This window comes from Antechinus flavipes, chromosome 3, assembly GCF_016432865.1.
Source record: "Antechinus flavipes isolate AdamAnt ecotype Samford, QLD, Australia chromosome 3, AdamAnt_v2, whole genome shotgun sequence".
NCBI classification, from domain to species: Eukaryota; Metazoa; Chordata; class Mammalia; order Dasyuromorphia; family Dasyuridae; genus Antechinus; species Antechinus flavipes.
In genome coordinates, this window is record NC_067400.1 from 259,214,724 (window position 1) to 259,240,314 (window position 25,591).

The 25,591-nt window shown below is 33.5% G+C and overlaps 1 protein-coding gene across 3 annotated transcripts in view; it reads right to left on the reverse strand.

Annotated features, from left to right (window-relative positions):
* Window positions 1-11,803: 11,803 nt before the first annotated feature.
* The window catches only part of LOC127553905 (amine oxidase [flavin-containing] A-like), a 118,366-nt gene continuing 104,578 nt past the window's right edge, over window positions 11,804-25,591 (reverse strand). For all 3 annotated transcript variants that reach the window (XM_051984994.1, XM_051984993.1, XM_051984995.1), the window contains 5 exons: window positions 25,196-25,253; window positions 20,542-20,639; window positions 19,433-19,544; window positions 12,573-12,635; window positions 11,804-12,374 (listed from right to left, as the gene is read on the reverse strand). In XM_051984994.1, the coding sequence (XP_051840954.1) occupies window positions 12,231-12,374; window positions 12,573-12,635; window positions 19,433-19,544; window positions 20,542-20,639; window positions 25,196-25,253 (475 nt within the window). In that variant the 3' untranslated portion in view covers window positions 11,804-12,230. The remainder of the gene's footprint in view (window positions 12,375-12,572; window positions 12,636-19,432; window positions 19,545-20,541; window positions 20,640-25,195; window positions 25,254-25,591) is intronic.

The following is a 25,591-nucleotide window of genomic DNA, read 5'->3' on the forward strand; positions in this document are numbered from 1 at the left end:
CATAATTTGCAGAATTTAATACAGTAAAAACAAGATTCAGTTGCGGATGCACAAGCAAAAGAAGCACAGACTCAAATGGAGGCTTAGTTATGAAGTTCTAAAGAATAAGTGGATTACAGAATAAATCACACAAACAATGAACAATTATCTGAAAGAAAATGATAATGAGGAAACAACATACCAAAATTTGTGGGATTTAGCTGAAACAATCAGCAATGAGAAATATGCATCTCTCTACTAATATACATTTTTAAAAATATAAAAGGAGAGAAATGAATATGCATCTAGAAAGCTAACAAATAAACTCTATTATTAAAAACTTAAAGGAGAAATAAGCAAACTGGAAACCAAAATAATTATAAAAATGAACATAAAACTAAAAGACAGTTCTTTAAAAAGATGATTAAAATTGATTCCTCCTCCCAATCTGATTAAAAAGAAGAGGGGAAAATAAAATAAAAAATAAAATTATAAACATATTGTTTATTATATTTACAGTAATAGAACACCAATATGGAGTCATTTTTGGCTGAGTGGGTCTAATGCCTATAAAAGCAAATAGGCAAACGAATTCTGAGAATGTACCAAACTATTTCTAGCATCTTTTTGAGGTAGCAAAGTATCAAAATTGAACATTATGATATATAAATTTAATGGTTTAGTATTATACTATAAGAAATGATTAAAAAGGATGATTTCAGAGAAATCTGTGAAGGCTTAAATAAATTGATGCATGCACACATATATTGTATCTAGGATATACTGTAACCTATTCAACATGTAAAGGACTGCTTGCCATCTGGGGGAGGAGGTGGAGGGAGAGAGGGGAAAAATCAGAACAGAAGTGAATGCAAGGGATAATGCTGTAAAAAATTACTCTGGCATGGATTCTGTCAATAAAAAGTTATTTAAAGAATAAAAAAAAAAGAAAAAGAAATAAATCGATGCAGGGTGAAGTGAATAGAACTAAAAGAACAATTTGCTGGTATCTTTCTTCAGATTATTGATTTTCCCAGGAGGACAACTGTTCTGCCTCAACTCTTATTTGTATTTACTGCTCTATGTTTGCCCTGAGAAAAATTTTTGTCCTGTTTGTGAGGGAAATCTGAAAAGCTTAGAATATTCTGATCAACTCTAACATTTGCCATCCTCCCAGAATCCTTCTCCGACTTTTTTTTCTTATTACTGCAAACAGTTGATGCAATATCGGAATTAGTTCTTTGAATATTTGCTATAATTCATTTGCAAATCCATCTGGTTCTGGAGTTTTTCTTTGGGAATTAGTTCATGGATTATTTAATTTCTTTTTTTAGATACGGTATTGTTGGAATCTTTACAAACTGCTAACTCTTTAGAGTTGATGTTTTGGGCCAGAACCTGGAACAAGGTACTAAGTAGAACAAATTGATACAATGCTTGTGTTCACACCAATACTCATTGGAGTTCACAAGTATGGGAGAGTCACAAAGTAAACTTTGTAACTTTGTGAATTCACACCTCCCTTGAAGCTCTTAGGGCCAGAGAATACTCTGGGAGAAACCCATAATCCCTCTCTCTCACATCCCACAATTCCTCTCTCTCGAATAAATAGAGCCTCAAAGGGGCCAGTGAGAAGAGTTTTCAGAGGAAGAAGCTACGAGTCGAGAGTTCAGCGGAAGATTGAGAAGTCTCTCTCAGAGGCACAACCAGATTCATCTTCATCTCACACCACTGTAGTTGGTGGCTGGGCTCCTGCACTTCCCCCACTAAGACCAAGCTGCTCTGAAAGACTCGCCAGAAAGCTGCCGAGCCCCAAGTGAAGGAGACAAGACATTCATTCCATCTTTGTGTTGGCTGGAGGCTGAAGGAAGCAGAGGCAGAGGCTGAAGGACAAAACCTTTGGATTTGGAGATATTCGGAGGGAGCTCTTGGAACCAAGCAGAGAGAGAGGCCTCTAAGAATCTAGCTATCCGGGCCCAAGGAAAGAGACAAGACTTGGAAGGAGAAATAAACATTTGTATTTTTACCAGCTGGCTGCATTTGGGGTAATTATTGATCTGAACTGATACTAAGGCTGCCTCCAGAAAACCTCCTCAAGAAACCTGCTCTCTCTCCCAGACAGAACCTTTATATTATTTTAAAGAAGAAAAAGAACACCACACTGTATTATTTAAATAGCTTAATAGTCTGATATGGGAATTTTATATTTTGGCAAGTATTATTCCATATATTCTATTTTATTATTTTTGATAATCAGGAAAAGTAGTTTATAATAATTTACTTTTTCTCAATTGTTATGAGTTTTTTCATTTTTGATATTTAGTTTTCCTCTTTTTCTTTTTAGAATTAGATTAGGTAACTGTTTATCTGTTTCATTAGGTTTTTTAAAATAGTGGATCCTAGTGTTATTTACTAATTGGATATACTCTTTGCTTTCCACTTTATTAAATTCCTTCTTTAAGGTGTCTTCTACTCTACCTCAAAAGTGTCATGGTATTTTATGGAACAGAAAAGCAGAGTAGGAAAGTACATAAATGGAGAGAGGGAAATTGTGAGGTATATGACAATGGATGATCAACCTCTATAAAGTCTGTAGGTAAACAGTGACAGCTTGATTTCTATCAGAAAATAACATTTGGGAGAATAGGAGATTGAAGATTGGAGAGTTTGAAATTGAAGGACTGAGGGGAAAAAAGATTTTACTGTGAGCAGTAGAGATAATCCTACTGACGAGCATGCTCATGAGAAGTGATATATGTCTATGTTGGGAAATAAAGACTTCATTAAGAATTTCATATGAAAGTAGAGGGAGTGGGAAGGAAGTAGTGGTGGACTGGGAGGCTACAATCTTTAAAAGACTATTAATAGTATTTAGGATAAATTGCCAAAAACAGAAGATAGAATGGTGGTGAGGATGAGATGGAGAGAACATAAACCCAGAGAAGGGATGCCACAGTTTTGGGGAAATAAAATTATGCTGTTTAGGATGGGAAGGTGGGCCTAAAATAATTTAGAGAACAGAATTATTTCTATCACATGGCATTATTCCTCTGCAACAGGTGCTTCTTTAACTGATTCCTTAAAGAGCAAGGATCAGCAAAAAATCAGGATGATGAGACAGAACCCATAAAAACCCTAATAAAAATTAGGAATGTAGTTAGGAAAGGAAGCTCAAATTCGGTAGTTCAAAAATGTTAGCCATTTTTTTTTCAAATGTTCTCTAGTTCTTCTTTGTTCATGAATTCCTCCTTTCTCTAAAGATCTGGTAGGTAAATTACTTTGCTCTCCTAATTTACTTATGACATCATCTTTTATGTCAAATCATGTAGTCATTTTGATTTTATTTTGGTATAATATGAGATGTAGATCTATGTCAAGTTTCTGACATATTTCAGTTTTCCCAGCAATTTTGGTCAAATAGCGACGTATTTTCAAAGCTGAAGTTTGGGGAGTTATCAAACACTAGACTATACAGGCCTTGATTATTGTCGGGGTCTCTGATCTACTCCACAGATCCAGCACTCTATTTCTTAGCCAGCACCAACCAACAACTCTAACTTTTTTCATTAATTCCCTTGATATTCTTGACCTTTTGTTCTTCCAGATAAATTTTGTTATTTTTTCTAGTTCAATAAAATAATTTTTGGCACTTTTGAACTAGTAGACCAATTTAGGTATAATTTAATTGTTGTTTTTTATTATATTAGCTTGGCCTATCTTATGTAAAATTAATATTGTTCCAACTTTTTAGATCTGACTTTGTATGAAAAGTTTCGTAATAGTGTTCATATAGTTCCTTGGTTTTGCCTTGACAGATAGACAGCCAAATATTTTAGTTTTTCTACAATGGAATTTCTCTTGTTGCTTGCTGATGGGCTTTGTCAGTAATAAACAGAAATGCTGATGATTTGGGCAGGTTTATTTTATATCCTGCAACTTTGCTAAAGCTATTAATTGTTTCAAGTAGATTTTTGGCTGATTTTCTAGGATTCTCTGTATCATCATATCATATGCAAAGAGTGATACTTTTATTTTCTCATTGCCTATTCTAATTCCTTTAATTTCTTTTTCTTTTCTTATTGCTAAAATCAACATTTTTAGTACAATATCGAATACTCATAGTGATAATGGCATTCTTGTTTCACTCCTGATCTTATAGGTGGGAATGCATCCAAACTCTATTACAAATAATGCTTGCTGTTTTAGGTAGACATTGTTAATTATTTAAAGGAAAGATCCCTTTATCCTTATGCTCTTTAGTGTTTTTTTTTTTTAAAGAAATGAATACTGTATTTTGTCAAAAGCTTTTTCTGCATCTATTGAGATTGTCATATAATTTTTGTTGGCTTTATTATTGATATGGTCAATTATGGTAACAGTTTTCCTGATGTTGAACCAGCTCTGTATTTCTGCTATAAATTCCATTTGGTATTAAAGAATTATCCTGCTGACAAGTTGATGTAGTTTCTTTGCTAATATTTTATTTAAATTTTTTGTATCAGTATTCACTAGGGAGATCAGTCTGTAATTTTATTTCTGTTTTGGTTATTCCTGGTTTAGGTATCAGTGCTATATTTGTGTCATAGAAGGAATTTTGGCAAGATTCTTTATTTTTTCAAATAGTTTACATATTATTGGAATTAATCTTTCTTTAAATGTTTAATAGAATTCACTTGTGAAACCAAGCCCTGGAGATTTTTTCTTAGGGAGTTCATTAATGGCTTCTTCAATTGCTTTTTCTAAAATGGGACTATTTAAGTGATTTATTTCTTTTTCTGTTAATTTATACTTTTTGTAAATATTCATCCATTTTGGTTAGATTGTCTAATTTGCTGTCACACAGCTAGGCAAACTAGCCTCTAATTATTGCTTTAATTTCTTTTTCATGATGGTAATTTCATTCTTTTCATTTGTGATACTGGTGATTTGGGTTTTTTTTCTTTTTCTTTTTTCTCATCAAATTAACCAAAGATTTATCTATTGTATTTATTTTCTCAAAAAACCAACTTTTCATGTTATATATTACTACTTTAATAGTTTTCTTAATTCCAATTGTATTTAATTTCTCCTGTGAGTTTCAGAAATTCTGATTTGGTATTTAATTTGGGGTTTCAGACAACAATAAGGAGCAAGTGAGGATTATCCAGAATCTGGCAGCTTCTACAATAAAATATTGGAGGACCTGAAATACCATATTCTGGAAGGCAAAGGATCTTGGATTGCAATCAAGAATTAATTATCTGGTAAGATTGAGCATCATTTTTCAGGAAAGGTGATGGATTTCCAATGAAGAGACTTTTAATCATTTCTATTGAAAAAAAATCAGAACTAAACTAAAAATTTAATCTACAAGCACCAAACTTGAGAGAAGCATAGAAAAGTAAATAGGAAAAATATTTAAAAGTTAAACTGTTTCTATCGCTAGATGGGAAAATGATACCTATAACTCTCAAGACCTTTATCTGGATAATCCTGTTGTTCCTTGATATTTAAATTGTTTTTGTCTGGCAGCTTGCAGTATTTTTTTCCTTGAGATTGTAGTTCTGGAGTTTTACAACAATGTTCTTTGGGGATATCCTTGTGGATCTCTTTTCAAAGGTGATTTTAATGGATTCTTACAATGGCTATTTTCCCCTTTATTTCTAGAATATCAAGGCAGTTTTCCTTGATGATCTCTTGAAGAATACTATCCAGGCTTCTTTTTTTTTTTTTTTTTGTCATGGCTTTCAGATAGACCAAAACATTCATTTTTAAATTGTCTTTGTCTCTTCTGGATGCATTTTCCAGGTTAGCTGTTTTTCCAAGGAGGTATTTCACATTTTCTTCCATTTTTTCATTCTTTTTAGTTTGACTGATGTCTCATAGAGTCATTAGCTTCCATTTGTCCTATTCTAGTTTTTAATGTGTGATTTTTATTCAGTTAGGTTTTGTATCTCTTTTTCCAATTGGCTAATTCTACTTTTGAAGGTTGTGTTTTCTGGATTTTTTATTTTTTTTTTTTTGCATTTGGCCAATTGTATTTAAGAAATTTTCTCCCTTTTCCAAGCTGTTGACTCTCTTTTGCATACCTCTCATTTTTTTTCTCATTTTTTCTTCTACCTCTCTTATTTACCTTTTAAAGTCTTTTATAAGTACTTCCCAGAAGCCTCAATTCATATTCCTCTTTGAGATTTCCTCTGTGGATATTTTGTCCTCATCTATATTGGTGTTTTGGTCTTCCTTATCACTATAATATCTTTTTATGTTCAAGATTCTTTTCTGTTTCTTGCTCATTTTCCTTCCTTTTGTTATTTCCTTTTTTTTTTTTTTTTCTTTTTTTAACTTTTAAGGTGCAGCTCTGCTCCTGGGATATAGAGGGCACTGTCCCAGGTTTCCTGTGCAGCTCTAAGCCTTGGCTTTGAGCACAGCAACCCCTTGTATTTGCAGAGAGCAGCTTTGCCTGGTTCCAGAGTTTGTCTTCTGAGCTGGAACTGGAGACTGCCTCCCTGCTGTGCTTCTTTCCTGAACTAGAACTAAGGGCCTTAGTTGCTGATTTGCTGTCATTAAGACCTTCTCACAGGCTTTCCCAGAGTCTATATGAGCTGGCCTGAACACCTTTTCACTCACCTTGATTCCTCTTTTTTTGATTTTGGTTTTACCTGATAAGTCAGCCTTTCTTTAAAAAAACCAAAAACCAAAAACAAAAACACCTCTGTATATAAATTAGTTTTATCATTCATTTTTTCTTGGTAGTTGTACTTATTCTTGTGTTTTTATTATTTGGTGTATTTATAGGAATACTTCAAATACTCCTTTGTTGAATATCTTTTTATATAAGTAATCGGGCATAAATTTGCAGGTTATCATTTGAGATTGCAGGTTGCATTTCTTTGCTTTTGGGTACTCTACATTTTTTTTGTTTTTGCAATTTTTCAGGGCTGCAATATTCCAATTTTTCTCTTTTAAAAGTCTTTTTCCTTAGCACTTGCAAAATTAGTTTTAATAATTGAAATTGTTAAATTTGAAATACTTTAAAAATGTATGGTCTTCTCTAAAAATTGCTACTATTACCTGTATTCAGAAGTTTTGGCGTACTTAAATTTCCTGCATCGTGATGCTTGGATTTTTTGGTGTGCCATGGTCTTCTGGGAAACTTATCTTTACAAATAGGTATTTTTGTGCATCTTTCTTCAATGTCAATGATTTTGTTTTGTATAGATACATGTATTATTTTAATGTTGTTGCCCTTTCTTTTCTAACATTTTCCTTCACTTCAATTAATTTTTTATCTCAAACTTTCCTTTGTTGTGACTCTCCATTATTGGATTTTTCTAAATTTCTAATTGAGTCTTAAAATTTTTACATCAAAAAAAATTAAATTTCTGATTTATAATTATTCCTAATCTTTCCTTTAAAAAAGATTGCCTTTTGATCTACTCTTGAGTTTCTTATTCCATGCTCTCTTAGGAATCCCCAGTCTTCTATATTTCATCAGCAATAGGTTCATTTTTCTTTGCCTTATATTTGTCGAGAGCTTCTCATTCTCTTTGGGTATTTAATATCTATTATTCTTATTGGTTTTAGGATTCTCTATGTTGATTTATCCAATTATACACTGGATTTTAATGGAGAGTTTTCATATGTTTCACTTTTTAAAAAATATCTTAAATTCCTGTCCCTTTTCCAGTAAGAACACTCAAGGAAAGCTATTTAAGCCATTCAAATTGAGAAAATATTCACCAGATTTAGGCACTCATTACAAATATGGGGTAAAAGGGGATTGAGGATGGTTCTGAGGCTGAAAATCTGGGTATAGGAAAGAGGAATTTGTGGAGAAAAGTTTTTTTTTCTATTTTGTACAAGTTGAATTTAGGAAACAAAACATCTAGTTCTAAATTTTCCAATATATTGTTGCTCATGTAGGACTTATTTCTGCATCTGAATCTTTTATCATATTATTTCCCGCTGCCTCCTCTCTTTGTGGCTCTTCCCACTTACACAAATTTTACCTATTTTTCAAAGTTCAATTCAAGTCTTACCTACTCAATGAAGACTCCAGCTAAATTCTTTCCCCAAACTTTCACATCACGTGTGTATATATTCAATTCAATGTTCCTAACACTTTTATCATGATGTAACATCTTTTCAGTCAATTCAGAACATTTTAGTAACAGTTGAATATATCTTCAATAGGAGAGACATCACTGAGCAATCCTTATGAACATGTGTAATAATAATACTCTGTGATACAGCCAATCTCTCCAACATAGAAGATACCAGGAAGTCTTTTTCTTCCAGAAGAATAATAATGTTGTGTAACAGTAAATACCTTGGAGAAAGTGCATGCACGTGCACACATTCCGTCCCTGGTTCAGATCTGCTAACCGTGCAGTGAGGATAAGTAACTGACTGGCCACGGCAGTGTAAGTGGGAGTGCAGTCAGAGGACACTAACCAACTAGAACTTGGCCCCTCCTCTTCAGCTGATTCCTTTCTGCTACTAATGGGCTCCAGAAAGCCAACGCTATGAAAGGCATATGAAGCCAACAGATAGCCTGTGAATATGGGCCTCAACTTTTTGCCTCAGTGTTTCTTTTTTTTACTTTAGATGAAACTGGAACTATGATTGTGAGTTTCAAGGAATCAGATGAGGCATCTGATATCCAGGGGACTAAATCCTTATTGGGTTTTGCAGCTAATTTATTCTCCATTCCATATAGAGTGAATTTCACGAGCCAACTGGAGGTAACTTACATTTAGAGACTCATTCCTCATTCCCTTCCCAGAGACTAAGATAATATAGGGTAGAGTGTGCCTTGAGGAGCTTTCTAGATCTTAAACATCTTTGAAGTAAGTATCCCTTTGAAAATGCTGATAAATTAATTAAATGCAACTCACATACTAGTTACTGGTTGCTTGCAGTGGGGGATTCATACTGCAATGAGGATTTCAATATGTGTAGCATTAAAGATAAGACAATCCAATCCCTCAGAAGTATCCCTAAGAGGTAAAATGCAAAAGGACTTGCTCTCTCTCATGATCTTATGAATCAAAATATAGAATGCAAACCAAGTAGCTCTGGGATTTAATACTAATTCCAGTCACACACTTGTGACTGATGCTTTAATGTTGGCCCCTGTCATAAAATCGTAGAGCTCTGTCCATAAACCCAAATTTATGTTCCAAGAAAGGAAACAAGATTAGCCCAGAAGTAATATACATTCTACTTTATTAACAAACAAAACAGTAAAGGCAAAAATCTTACTTTAAGCCAAAGAACACACACATACTTCCAATATGCAACTATGAGGGCAAACTTGGGAGACAAAACATCAGACACTAAACTGCCAAATTGAACACATTCCCCAATCCTTCATTTTGAAGTCTGTCTACAACACAATATGTTAACATTTTCTATAACACAGTTAATAACCATCAAGGGTTAACTGTTATCCATTTCTAGGTATCTTAACATAGGACACCAACTTCAGTGTCTGAAATTCTTAAGCAGATGGTCAAATAAACCAACACTATCAAGTTTTTCAAAGTGACTTCATTCATTTGGTCCAAGAAAATAATTATAATTTCTATTTAGCCAGTTAATATGATCTCTAAGTTTTTGCTTATAGGTGATTCCATGAAAATGTCTGGATTGGCACTTATTTTATGGCTAATTTAATCTGCAGTTTTAAGACAACTGTTTTGACTAGAATGGATTGACTAAGAACAAGAGAGAATGAGGTCCCTTCGTTTTTTTAAAGGAGGAAATTGAGGCCCACAGAAGACACATTGACTTGTTCAATTATAGAAATGATCAGTCTTCCGAAACATGATCAAAGCTGTCTCCATCCTCTACACCACAGCTGTCTCCTAATGGAGCATATAAAACTTGGGAGTCAGTTGCTCATAACACTCCTAGGCTATTATTAAACCTGACCCTCACACCATGTCCAATAGAAAACTAAATCAGTGGTTGGCCACTGAAGAGCTAGGACTAATGTGATGGATTAGATTACAACAGTCTCAAGTACCCAGGGAAGAGAGCAGAACATCTGAAAGCAACCAGCTGCAGGGTCAGAGCTGCAAAGTACACAGAACTGTCACAAAAGCTACTTTTTGCTTAGAACAGTCTTCTGGACTTCCTGCCACCTCAGAGCAATGTTTTTTAAAGAAGGTAGGGATTTAATAAGTCGTTTATCTGATTTCCTTTGCCAACCAAAAGTTCTTCCCAGTTTATAAGGGATGGGATAGTAAACTGAGAAAGGGCAAAGTCGACCATGACAAATGACAAAAAATAGTAAAGGCTGAAGCATCACTTAATGCAAAAGCCTCTGGAAAAAATAAACAGTTTCCAAGGGTATTGAGAAGGTGTACAAATGCCGTTTATAATGAAAACCCTAAGAAATCAAGGAAAATGTAAATTTTTGTTTAATACAAATATGAAAATGTGTCGATATTCACTTGAGAGCTTGATAAAAGTAAAATTTTTTAAAAATTTGGCACCTAAAGGGTTAAGCTTCAGTAATCTGCAAAATTCACTAAAGTGAAACATTCTGGTCCCTGGACTTATTTATGCTAAATAAATTATTATACATAGATACTACTTTGCCATGATTGACTTTGTCAGATTTTGTAAACTACTTTCTATATTATTATCTGGATGACCTCTTTTTTTCTCACATTACTATTATCAAGACATCCCTTCTGTTCTAGAAGTACTGCCTTGAATTTAAGAAAGTTGTAAAAAAATGTGACAGCAAAATGGCATCATGTAGAAGAAATGTATACTATTGGATTGATATGCCTTCTAGGATAAAGGCCACTTATAATCCACTTGATTTCTTGTCTTTTTATTTAAAGTAAAATAAATAATAAAAAGGTCAGTTCATTTTTACTGATTTCTACTTTCTTTTTGATGAATGATTTATAAGGTTACATTTGACATCTTTCAGAATTATTTTTGAAAATATATAGCAATCTGAAATTTAAAAATCTGTTACTATATTTGAGTACAATTTGAATCTTTAGCAACAATGTCATCAAAATATTTGGTTTGACTGCCATTTAATCATAATGTAGAAAAAAGTGGTACTAAGAAAAAAGAAATAGAACCTCTCCTCTGGTCTATGTGAAAAACAACCACAAATCAGGGGGAAGCTCCTGATAGTTCCCCACCTTCAATTCTAGTCCAAACCCACATTATAGGCTTTACTAATGAAGATTAAATTGATTCCCTCCCAAATTTTATGTGGTACTGAAAAGTAGGGGATGAGAAGAAAGGAGGGAGTAATGGTTTTATCTGTAAGAATACATTAGTTGCAATTCTTTAGAAAAATGCTTGGTTTGGACTAATATAAGATTCTATTCATAAACTTTATCCTAACCAACTGGTACAACACTTTAAACTATACCTAAGTAAATACATTCTTCTCAAGTTTGGAATACATCTCCAGCAGCAAAGGAAACACACACACACACACACACACACACACACACACACACACACACACACCAAAGAAGAGCAGATCACAGAACAATCTCTGGAAATTAGAAATGGAATGGAATTCCCCACAATAAATGTATACAAGATGTTGTTCTAAACACACACTGCAATCCAACATTTTTATTTCTAGTACCACATTAAAATGATTGAGAAAAAGGAGGCCTGCTCACTGCAGGAAGCTCTGTGAATAATGGACTCTATAAATACTCCCATCCTCAAAGAAGGAAGGAAGAGGGGACCCCAACCATATAGTTACCCCTGCCATTTGGCCCTTAGGCCAGCCTCCTTGCTGTGATGATTATTTCATGGGACTGATCCTTAACTTATAGAGCCACTACAGAGAGAAGGTTAAAAAGAAATTTATTTATGAAATCATAAGGTGCTCTCATTTTTTAAAGGAAGAATCAGGAAATAGAAGTAAAGTGATTGTTTCTTATGAGCGTCTGATCTTTAAAAGCTTTCTCTTGAGACTTTTAACTTCCTGAAATTCAAAATCTGATACTATGGTTTTATTCTACCAACGAATACAACTTAATCTGCACATACAAATGATGATAGACCTTGCTCCTACTGAAATTGATTGCAATTTTTTGTTGTTGTTGTTTTGTTCTGTTTTTTGGAATGGCTTTAACACTGACAGGAAAAAAAAATTGGCTTGTAAAATCCAGTGCACAAAAATAGGGTCCAATGTTACCGCATTTAATTTTTCCAGGTTTTTCTTTTGATGGTGCTGGGAAGAAGCAGAAAGCATGAAAATGAAATTTTAGAATCTATCGTACAAAGCTCTTGCATTTGCAAATCATCACACAGAGGGCAATTATGGAAGAAGATACTCCGAGAGCCGTCAGCAGGCCTGGAACCGACGGTAAGTTTCTCTCCCAGAAGGTAGTAGTGATTGTCAGGGCTGGAACTTCCTGGGGGAAGGAACACAAGAATACATCTGTCAGGGTGTCTCAAGATGAGTTTGGGAGGGGTTTGTACATCCAAGAAAGAGAAGCCATTAAAATATTTCACAGTAGATATACAATTTACCCAGAAGTTAACAGGTAAATAAATAAATTAGGGATGGCTAAAGAAATAAGAAGTTGAATAGATAAAAGATTGAAACTTACCTTTGATTCTGGTTCTGGTACCCAAATGTCTTTTTTTGCCACTTTCCCCAAGGCATTCAATACCTGAAAAGAAATACTATTAAGTATTACTGAATTCATTCATTTATTCAGCATAAATGCCTATAAAATGTGAGATACATTTCTAAGGCCTAGTGTTACAAAGATGAGTCAAGACAACAGCCCCTAGCTTCAAAAAAAGTGACAACCAAATCTGGAGAAAGCAAGGACAAAGCACAATATACAAAAACCAATTCTGATACTAGATAAGAGTGTGATGGGGCAAAAGACAAATATAAAATATTCCAGTAAAATCTAAAGGTTGAGATTATTTTCAGTTAAGGAATTTCTGGGGACTCCATATGGAAAAGACAGCATTTGAACTTAAAGGAAGAAAATATCAATAGGCAGAGAAAAGAAGGCAATATAATCTGATATAGATATAAATATATGAATAAATGCATACATTAAAACATGCAGACTTAAATCAAAGGGAAGAATTAAATCAATTTCAATATTATGTATGTATACACATATACATATGTATAGACAGAAATACACATACAGGCATACACAAACACAAACACATATGAAATGGGGCATACAGATTAACAGGAAGCAAACAAAAATCTTTTTTTGATATTTAATAAGTCTAAATAGTTTAAATTTAGAACAAAACTCTGCTGCTAACATATGGCAAAAGTTATCTGATCAAGGCAAAACAGGAAAATGTTAATTTAATAAGTGAACTCTGTCTTACTAAAAAGTTTAAAAGTAGTGCTCTTGTATAATTTAAATAAGATTATTGGAACAAGTTACAAAAGCTAATTTGTGTAAGATGTTTATATTATGACAAATTCACAATTAAGTTTTATGAACTTTTTGCTTTATATGAATTTTATGGACCTGGAGGTCTAATTGGAACCTGTGATGATTTACTGGTTGAGTGTCAGCAGTAGGAATGAATGATTTCTTTTCTATACTGGCTACTTGAAAAATAGTCTGATACATGATAAATGTAAATTCTGGTTTAAAAAGATGAGGTTAGGGTATGTAAATTATTTTTATTTATGAGGGAAACAATCTTATGAACTTATATTTTTATTACTTCAGAATATCTTGTGATTTTTGTTAATGTACATGAATCCATTTTAATATTGTCATAGTTGGCATTTTTGTCATTTAATATAATTTGCCTTTAAATTTCCAACAAATCAGCATATCACCATATCTCTACTTTAATTGTTATTTATAGATAAAGCAACATTTAAATGTTATATCAATATACCATAAGGGTTAGAATAACAGAACTGGAACCATGAGACCTAAATCCAAATCCTACACTTTAGTGTATGACTATGTCCAAAGTCATTTAACTACTTTATGCCTCAAACTTATTTATTAAATCATACTTGATTTGATTGTAGGCTGAATATACTCCCAAATGTGATAAAGAAATCACTGATCTTTTGCTTACATTTCATTATTTCAAGAATCACATAGGCTGGGGTAATGGTGAGCCTAACTATAATTTCAGGTACCATGACTGTGACCAAAATAAAATGTATTGCCTTGGAGGCAGAGCTAAGATGGTACTGTAAAGTGAGGGATTTTCCTGAGCTCTCCCCAAATTCCCCTCCAACCAACTTCAAAATAATGTCTCAAAACAAATTGTAGAGTGGCAGATCGAATAAAGGGACAGGGTGAAACAATTTTCTAGCCTAGGAGAACTTAGAAGTTCAACAGGAGACAGAACCAAGATGGTGAAGTTCATGCAACCCTTCCAAATTCTCCTCCAGATAAATTTAAAATAATCCCTTCCAAACAGATTCAGGAATGGGGGTGAAATGGTTTTTCAGCCCAAAACAACTTAGAATGTTGGCAGAATATCTGTCTTCCTTGAGTATAAGGAAAGTGCAGTACAGCAAATGACAGCAAGTTTAGCACAGAACTCTGTGAGTTCTAGAGAAACCCCATAGTGAGGCCTCCAGATGCAAACCAATAGTGACTGCTACAAGGCCTTGGCACAAGCCAGCCGTGAGGCCTGCTTACCTGAACAAAGCAGGCAATGGCAGCCACACCCAACACAATCCAGCAGCAAGCTTTGGGAGTAACTGAATCTGAGGCAGCAACTTCCAGAGCTCCCAGCCCGCAGACCAAAAGGGAATCAGACAACTGATCAGAAGATTATTATAAGAGAGACCCTCTATGGGTAGTAAGTGCAGGAATCCTATAATCAGTTCCAGGTTGCAATCCCAGGAAGAAGAAAAGCACCAGAGATCCTGGTGCTAGAGAAGCAGGATCCTGGTCACAGTTCCAGAGCAGAAGTACATGTTGTTTACAGAGTGCAGAGAGGAAAGCAGTAATCATACCTTTCCTAAGACCACAATACCTTGGAAGAACAGAAAACTTAACAGAAATTAGCTCTACAAACAATGGAACAAAACCTTGGAAGAACAGGAAACTTAACAAATTAAATCTAAAAACAGTGGAACAAAAACCCTGAAATATGAGAAAGCTCTACTTCAAGAAGAGGAACCAAATTTAATATAATGCCAAATTCAAGAAACAGGCTAGGGAAATGAGCAAGCAACAAGAACCTGACCACATTGGTGATGACAGGGAAGATGAAAACACAAACTCAAAAAAGACAACAATGTAAAAATGGCTAAATATAAAGCCTCAAAAAATGTGAATTGGTCTCAAGCTCAAAAGATTCCTTGAAAAACTCAAAAAGGATTTATAAAATCAAATTAATAGAGGTAGAGAAAATACTGGGAAAAGAAATGAGGATGAAAAAAGAAAATAACACCTTAAAAAGTTTAAAAAAAAATCACCAAATGGTAAAAGAGCCATCAAAATCCAGAAATTGCCAAATGGAAAAAAAATTTACAAAAATTCACAAAGAAATATCTTTTCTAAAAAGTAGAACTGCCCAAATGAAAATGGAAGTACAAAAGCTTCCTTAAGAAAAATAATTCCTTAAAATGAGAATTGGGCAAGTGAAAACTAAAATTCTATGAAACATCAAAAAGCAATAAAATAACACTGATAGAATTTTAAAAATAGGATAAAATGTGAAATTATCTTATTGGAAAAAACTAACCTAAAATAGATCAAGGAAAAATAATTTAAGAATGAATGTACTAAAACTATGACCAGTGAAAAAGCCTACACATTATATTTTAAGAAATTTGCCCTCATATTCTAGAACCAAAACACAGAATAGAAATTGAAAGAATCCACTATCCAACTGAAAGAGTATTATCAGTCAAATTCCTGAGCTCCCAGGAGGAAAAAATTACTGAAAATAGTCAGAAAGAAATAATTCAATTTGAGAATGGGGCAAATTATCTCACATAAAAGAGACACAAAAGAGTTTTTACAATGGAAGAGAATATGGATGAGTATTGGCAATTCAAAAGAATTGAACCTTATTCTCACTGGAATTGGCTAAAAGAGGGAATAACACACTCAACTGAGTTTTTTTAAAAAAAAATCAATCAGGAAAGTAGGAAGGGAGAGGGAAGTTGGGGAACTGATACAAGGGAGGACAGATTGGGGGAAGTGATAGTCAGAAGTAAAATATTTTTGAAGGAAGACAGAGTGAAAGGAGAGAAAAAGATGGATAAACAGAAGGAAAATAAGATGGAAGAAAATACACAGCAAAAATAACATTAAATGAGAAAATGGGATGAATTTACCCATAAAACAGAGGCAAACAGTAGAAAGGCTCAGAGTCGTATAATATGTTCTTTAAAAAAAACATATTTGAAGTAGAAATATAAAAATAGTAAAGAGTAAGGGGGCTGGGACAGAATCTATTATGCTTCACTTCAAGTTAAGGAAAAAATAAAGCAAAGGTAGAACAATTATAATTTCAGACCAAGCAAAAGCAAAAACAGACCTAATTAAAAGTTAAAAAAAGAAATGCTACATAAAGCTTGCTATTACTTTAATATAAAGCAATATCAATGCACCAAATAGTATAGCATCCAAATTCTCAAAGGCAAAGTTAAATGAGAAGTAAAATAAATTGAAATATTTAGAACAGGTAATGAAGACAACAAAACTATCATTGTTAGTAGGTGACATGATGGTATATGTTAAGAATCCTAGAGAATGTGCTTAAATCTAGTTGGAGTGATTAAAAACTTAGGCAATGCTACAGGATATAAAATAAACCCAAATAATTCATTAGCATATCTACATGTTGCCAACAAAGTCCAACAACAGAAATTTTAGAAAGAAAAATTCCTTTTAACATAATGGTAGGCAATATAAAATACTTAGTAGTAGTTTACTTGCCAAGACAAAATCAGGAATTATATGAACATAATTATAAAACACTTTTCACCCAAATAAAGTCCTATCTAAAGAAAGAGAAAAATACTAATTGCTAATGGGTAGGCTGAGTCAATAAAATAAAAATTACATTTCTACAAAAATTAATTGACTTCCTCATTTTTAAAAAATAGTTTTTTTTTTCTGGATATACATGTATATTAACTTTTTAAAATCTACATTGCTCTATGACTTATACTGGAAAAAAAATTAGAACATAAAAGAAAAATCATGAAAGAGGAATAAAACAGAAAAAAGAAGTGAAAATAGCATGTCTCGATTTACATTCAATTTCCATAACTTTTTTTCTGGATGAAGATGGCATTTTCTGTCCAAAGTATATTGGGATTATTGGAATTATTGGGATCACTGAATCACAAACAAAAACCAAGTCTTTCATAGTTGATCATCATACAATCTTGCTGTTATTGGGTACAATGTATTCCTGATTCTGCTTGTTTGGCTCAGTATCAATTCATGAAAATCTTTACAAGCCTTCCTAATTGTTCATCATTTTTTACAGAACAATAATCCCATTACCTTCATATACCGCAACTTATTCAGTCTTTCCCAAACTAATGGGCATTCATTCAGTTTCCAGTTCCTTGCCATTACAAAAAGAGCTACTACAAACACTTTTGTACATGTGGGCCTTTTTCTCTCCTTTATGATTTCCTTGGGATACAGACTCAGTAATGGTACTGCTGGGGCAAAGGGTATGTAGAGTTTTATAGTCCTTTGGGCACAATTACAAATCGCTCTCCAGAATAGTTGGATCAGTTCACAACTCCACCAACAATGTATTAGTGTCCCAGTTTTCCTACATCTCCTCCCACATTTATCATTATCTTTTCCTGTCATTTTAGCCACATAGACATGTGAGGTGGTACCTCAGAGTTGTTTTAATTTGCATTTGCCAAATCAAAGTAATTTGGAGCATTTTTTTCATATAATTACAGATGACTTTATCATCTGAAAATTATCTGTCCATATCCTTTAAACATGTATCAATTGGGAAATGACTTGTATTCTTATAAATTTAATATAGCTCTTTATATATTTTAGATCTGAGACTTTTATCAGAAACACTGGATGTAATTTTTTTTCCCCAGATTTGTAGTTTCTTTAATCTTGTTTGTGTTGATTTTGTTTATACAAAGACTATAATTTAATGAAATCAAAGCAGTCCATTTTTCCTTTTATAATGTTTTCTAGTTCTTCTTTGTTCATAAATTCCTTCTTTCTCCAAAGATCTGATAAATTATCTCTTGCTCTTTTAATTTGCTTATAGCATCATCCTTTATGCCCAAATCATGTACTCATTTTGACCTTATTTTGGTATAGGGTGTGACATGTAGGTCTCTGTTGAGTTCCTGATAGATTATTTCCCAGTATTCCCAGCAATTTTTGTCAAACAGTAAGTTCTTATCCCAGAAGTTGGAGTTTGGGGGCTCCCCAAACTAGTAATCAAATTCTAGATTATTAAAATCAGTGGGTTATTATATTGTGTGTATCTAACCTATTCCACTGATCTACTACTCGATTTTTTAGCCAGTACCAAATAGTTTTGATTACTGTTGCTTTATAATATAGTTTTAGCTCTGATACAGCTAAATGATTTATTCAGTGCCATACCAATCAAACTACTAAAAAAATTCATAGAGATTGAAAAAAATAAAATCTATTTGAAAGAACAAAAGGTCAAGAATATCAAGGGAAGCAATGAAAAAAAAATGTGAAGGATGGCAGTTTAGCAGGACCAGATCTCAAACTGTATTATAAAGCAGTAATGATCAAAACAAAACAAAAGCAAAAAAAGTGGAAGATCGGTAGAACAGATTAGGTACACAACACATAGCAGTGAATGATCACAGTGATCTTATATTTATAAATGCAATCATCCAAACTTTTGGGCCAAGAACTTACTTGATAAAAATTCTTGGAAAAATGAAGGCAATTTGGAAGAAACTAGCTATAGAACATCCCACACATGTCTGCCTCACAAAGACATCCTAAAAACTTTCTATTTTTTCAAACCAATATCTATATTTTAAACCATTCCATTTCTCTAAATAAGCAATTTTTATTTCCTATTTCACTGTAAAGATTGAGGCCATGCAACATAAAACTTCCTCTGTCAATTACTTCTATACAAATAAAACCTCTCTATGTCATAATCTATTTTCTCCTTCCTTCTGGACTATGGAGAAGAGGGATTCCTCTTTCTCTCAAAGATAATTTATTCTACCCATGTCCTTTCTTTACTCAAAAACTGCATAAATATAATGGTGAAAAGTAGAAATGGGGACCTGAATTTGAATCCCGTTTCTTTGATTTACCTATTTCTGAGTCATAAACTCTCTGCGCCTAAGTTTTCTCATTTGGGAAATAGCCATATAAGATGCGCAACAGGCTGTTTTAAGGAAAGTATCTTATAAATGAACAAATGCTATGTATAGATATGTAAACTAACATTATAATTATTTAAAGTCCATTATTCCACTTTCTCCTGAACATACCTCTCTAGCTGCTCTTTCTCCAGCTTCCACTGCTCCTTCCATGTATCCACTCCAAGAGGTTGCTGTCTCTGTCCCAGCAAAATAAATCCTATCAACTGGCTGGCGGATAACCCTTCAAAGTAAATATGAAAAATCAAGATGACAAGAGTCAAATAATGCATTCACAATGAAGATGGGGGGACATGTTCAAATATTAAAAACAAACAAACAAAAACAAATTTCTTGGTTTTCAGCTAGAAATGAAAGCATCAAGTCAGGCAAAGATCAAATTATTAAGCAGCTAGAGACAAACCTCACTCCATAAATAGAAATGTGTTATAGGAATTTTAAAAAGGAATTTGTTTATTTTCAATAAGTATTATTTTAGCAAGATAAGTTTCCTCACTTCTTAGACCAATCATGGATATTTTGTGCCAATAATGAACTGTTATTGATAACAATCAACAATAAGGGGTTTTCCCTCTTTTTAAGATGACAATCTCTTTAAAATGCCCTGTTGCCAAGGTTTGTGGTGAGGAAGGGAAAAATAATAAAAGATATTGAGGTGAGTACAGGACATACAAAGGGGAAAAATAAAGTTAAGGTGACAACTCTGGCAAAGAAAGTGCCTACTGGGGTTCTATCAAATTAAAGATCATCTCATGGTAACTATGGGCAGACAAAATATAGGAATCCAATTACTTTCTTCTCTTTTCCTGAGGCTCTCTTGCTTTCCTATATTCCTTGACTTCTTAGAGTTTTTTTGCCGACTGGCTGTCTTCCCTGAAGTTAATATTTTGTCATCTTGGGTTATTCTGTTGCTGTGTTGGTTCTGTTCACAACAGTTATTTGATTGTATATGATTTTAATTTTATGAAAAAAACAGCTGTTTTCATCTTCAGTTGGATACCTAATAAATCTCAATAAAAACCAAGAAAACTAGTATTTGCCTATACCTTGATGTTTTTTATAAAACGAGACAAAAATTGGTAACCAGACATTTAAAGATTTACATATTGCTGATTCACTAAAATCATAAGGTCTTTGATTGCCTTTCTACTTCTGTCTTTATTTATCTATTCAGAAGTTAACCCTATGGCTTTTCTAAGTGAAAAGTAGTTTATTTGTACCTTCCATACTGAGTCATGGTCCCTGGAGGAAAGTAGGCCGTGTAGCAGCCTCCAGAGTATTGATCTTCACACCAGTTCTTCTCCTCATAATGAAGTGGCTACAAGATTCACAGGAAATGGAAAAAAGAGAAAACAAAGCTGAAATGCTGAAATAAAGGAAAACAAAGAATCTATTCCCAATAGCAAGAACAACAAAAACCACTACAATATTTTGAAGCATCCAATGATAAGGATCTGGATCTACTATATAATAGATTAAAGAAGAATGAATATTCACATTTTACCCATACTGTGGTCTTAGTAAGATGGTATAGACTACTCAGTTTTAGAAGATCTGGGTTTATATTTAGATGTTAATAAATTTAATTTTATAGATATTTCTCTCTCTCTCTCTCTCTGTGTGTGTGTGTGTGTGTGTGTGTGTGTGTGTTAGGAATGACTAGAAGAATATCTTAAAGGACATTATCTATTCAAAAAAGCATGTGTATGTGGAAGAGAGTCAGGAGAATTGGGGTATGGATCAAGCAGTTTTTCTAATATGAAGAAATCGGAGAAAGAAAGTATTTGGAAAGGGGGTGGCATTTGGGTCAACAGACTTGATGGTATCATTGTAATATACATCACAAAAAATCCAGGCAGAAGTACTGAACAACTTAGGAGTTCCAGAAACAAATCAAATACTGACAACAGAGAAATATGATTATAATAGTGAGAAGGGATTTTAATCATCTGTATCTCTCTCTGCCAAAAGTAGAAAAATTAAAAGATTGTTTTGGCTTGCCTCAATGATAATTTCATCTTTTGAAAGGCAGAGGAAGCCACGAAAAGGAAATTATTCTTCTGGATCTGCTTTTCACTATTAGAGGAGGAACCAATTTTGCTTAAGGTAATTTTGGAAGGGAGTGATCATCCCACATTTAAAATTTTTATAGAAGAAAGCAGGAATAATCTTATGTATCTTTTGAGCTGATTTCATAAGAATTCAAAGAAAGAATGGTAGATAAGAGCCTGTTACCTAAATTTCTATAGAGAAAATCATGCCAAGAGGGCTAGGGAGCGCTGAAGAATTAAATTCCAAAGATACAAAAAGAATCCATTTAAGATGGTCTACAAAGGTAGAATGTTTAAAGAGAACTATGGGAATGTTCAGGGGGAAAGTTAACCAATTTTTAAAAGATACACAGAAGATACAAACAAGAGCAGGAAGCAAAGGATGAATGACAATATCAATAGCTAACCATTTACTCTGGGCTTGCCAAGTATAACAGATTTCTTATCACATTGATCTTCACAACTCTGAGATGGCATTGTCATCATCTCAGTTTTATAGATGAGGAAACCAAGGCCGAGAGGGAAGAATTATTTGCCCAGAATCAGCAGATACGAAGTGCTTGAGGTAGGATTCAAATAGACATGTCAAACATCAATTGTTTTATCCATTATATCACACAATTACATCAAAAGTTTAGAATACCCCCAAAAGGAGAAAGTCAGGAAAACCACATCTTAGAAGGAGCTAAAAACAAAAAAACATGGTTTGAGATGAATGTAATGATGATAACTGACAATGGAAGGACACACAGCTGTTTCATTGTTTTGTTGTCTCTGATAACAATGATAATCCTTAGATCATAAAGGATAAAAACCAGCTAATAAAAACTGAAAACCAATATAAATAAGCAAAGAATAGCAAAGTCTGGATTAGTTATGTTTTCCAGTGAACAAGGAGATAGAATAGCTGGATAATGGTCAATCAAACAGCATGCAGAGTAGTAGAAGTTAATATAAAGAACTGGGGAAGAACAACCTTTTTCCTGTTCTTTAAAAAAGAGAAATAAGTAGACTTTTCAATCTATATTGACAGTGAATTTGACTTTGATTGCTGGTATAATTCTAAAGTAACTGCATGAACACCTGGAAAATAAAATTAATAACAGGTTTGATCAAGAACAGGTTATGGAATTCCGAGGGACTCATGATGAAAAATGCTATCTAGCTCCAGAGAAGAAACTGAGTTTTAATGTAGATTGAAGCATAATTTTTTCACAGTTTTTTTGGTTTTTGTTTTCTTTCACAACATGAGTAAGATACATTTTGCATGACTGCACATGTATAACCTCTATCAAATTTCTTGACATCTCAGGGAGGGAGGATGGAAAGGAGGAATTTAGAGCTCAAAAACTTTTAAAATATACATAAAATTATTGTATACATAATTGGGAAAATAATTTTTTTAAATAACAGATCATGATAGACTAACCAGTTTCTTTGTGATAGTTTATTAGATTGGAGAATTCTATAAAGATCATCTAAATATCAGCAAAGCATAGAGCATATGGCAAAGTTTCTCATGCTATTCTCACCATTTCCTTCTATGTGATATTAATATTAAATTTTTCAGAAATTATGTCCCCCATTTCAAAACAAAGTAACAACACTAACAGAGAACAGATATGAAATAAATGAGTCTGTTTCCCTTTGAAATTTGAGGTCATTAACAGTGTTTTGCAATATTTTTAAAGGAATTCAGTCTGCTCCCCCCCACTTCCTTTTCCATTCTGAGCGAAATTCATTATTCTTACTGTGTGTTCCTGAAACACACACTGATGGGCAAGTTCTATGGATTGTCCATTTAAATGTATATAATAATCTAAGCAATTCAAGTCAAGGAGCATTTATTATGCTTTTATGTGCCAGGGACTATGCCAAGAGGTGGAGTTATAAAGAAAGGCAAAAGTAGCCCTGCCCTCAATCGGCTCACATTCAAATGTGGTAGATCAACTTGCAAACAACTATAGATAAACTGGATGTATATATGAGATACCATGTAGGTAGGATTTTAGCTGAGACTTGAAGGAAGCCAGGAGAATGGTAATAGAGAATCTACCAAGCCTAAGAGACAGGCAGTAAAAATGCAGTTAGAAGGTAAATGTCTTGTGGGAGAACAGTAAGGAAGCCAGAGCACTTGACTGGAATCTGTAAAGTGGAGCAAAAAGATTGAAAAGGTAGGCAGAAACAAAGTTATGAAGAGCTTTAAAATCCCCAAATAAGACTGCATATTTGATTCTGGAAGCAAAGTGCATCACTGGATTTATTGGATATGGAGAGTGATATGGTCAGGTCCAATCTGACAGCTGAGAGGATAGTGGACCAGAGTAATATGATACAAGGCATAGGGAGATTAAACTAGAGGCCTATGACAATAGTCCAGGTGTTAGATGATGAGAAACCACATCTGGGTGGTGGCAGTGTCACAGGACAAGAGGGGGCATATGTGAAACATGTTGAAAAAGTACAATCAAGAGAACTTGATGAGATTAGACATGGGTGTGACAGAGTTTGAAGAGTATGACATCTATGTTGTGAGTCTAGGTAACTGCAGTAACTGTTCACTGGGAAGAAGTGATAATCAAATGCATGTAAAAAATAGTGTAGAATTAAGAACTAGATAAAAAACAACTTTCTCCTCTTGGAATCACTAAGCTACCTATCCTTTGCATCAATAACTGAAGGTGCTCTGTCAGATTGGCTAGAATGATAGGGAAAGATAATATGGAATGTTGGAGGGGATGTGGGAAAACAGGGACACTGATACATTGTTGGTGGAATTGTGAATACATCCAGCCATTCTGGAGAGCAATTTGGAACTATGCTCATGTGCATACCCTTTGATCCAGCAGTGTTTCTACTGGGCATAAACCCAAAGAGATTTTAAAAAAGGGAAAGGGAACTGTATGTGCACGAATGTTTGTGGCAGCCCTGTTTGTAGTGGCCAGAAACTGGAAAGTGAGTGGATACCCATCAACTGGAGAATGGCTGAATAAATTGTAGTATATGAATGTTATGGAATATTATTGTTCTGTAAGAAATGACCAGCAGGATGATTTCAGAAAGGCCTGGAGAGACTTAAATGAACTGATGCTGAGGAAATGAGCAGGACCAAAGATCATTATTTACTTCAACAATACTACTATATGATGATCAATTCTGATGGACCTGGCCATCTTCAGCAATGAGATGAACCAAATCAGTTCTAATGGAGTAGTAATGAACTGCACCCAAATGAACACCCAGCAAAAGAACTCTGGGAGATGACTATGAACCACTACATAGAATTCCCAATCCCTCTATTTTTGTCCGCCTGAATTTTTTATTTCCTTCACAGGCTAATTGTATACTATTTTGAAGTCCGACTCTTTTTATACAGCAAAATAACTGTTTGGATATGTATACATATATTTTATTTAACTTATACTTTAACATATTTAACATGTATTGGTCAATGTGCCATCTGGGGAAAGGGGTGAGGGAAGGAAGGAAAAAGTTTGAACAAAAGGATTTGTAACTGTCAATGCCGAAAAATCACCTCTGCATATATTTGTAAATAAAAAGCTATAATAAAAAAATAACTGAAGGTGCTGAATTTTCAGGAATTAATGGTCAGTTATCCAATTAAAGCTTTAATGAATTGGACACTTTTTGCACTTGAAAACTTTAAATTTTTAAATTTAATTTAATTGCTAACACAAATCTTCAAACTTAAAACAAACCCCTTTTAATTACTTCTCATAAACTTACTAGGAAATGAGCATTTGTATTGTTTTAGCGAGTAAATCAAGGAGAAGAACATAACCATTTAAAGATAATTGCTTACTTGCAAAGCTTCTTGTGACCCCAACACTTTTGCATAAAGTTCACAGATTTTCCTCTTCCTGCAAGAAGTATGGTAAGAATAAAAAGACAAACAGATAAACTTTAAACTCTAATAACTTGTTACAGAATAGAAGCAGTAATTCCTATTTATATATAGGTATTCAAAAGCATCCAAATCTGCATTTAATGGACAGCTAATTAGATAAATTGAAAATAAATTATTATAATTAAAACTACTGCATGATACTGCAAATTCTCATTTAATTTGATGATACTTAGGCCTTGGACTTTTTCTTTCTGCATTACTGACTTCAATATTAACTTATAAAGCATTATTAACCTTAGACAGTAGAGAAAAACATAAGAAAAGTTCAAGTATTAACTCTAAGTCATTTTT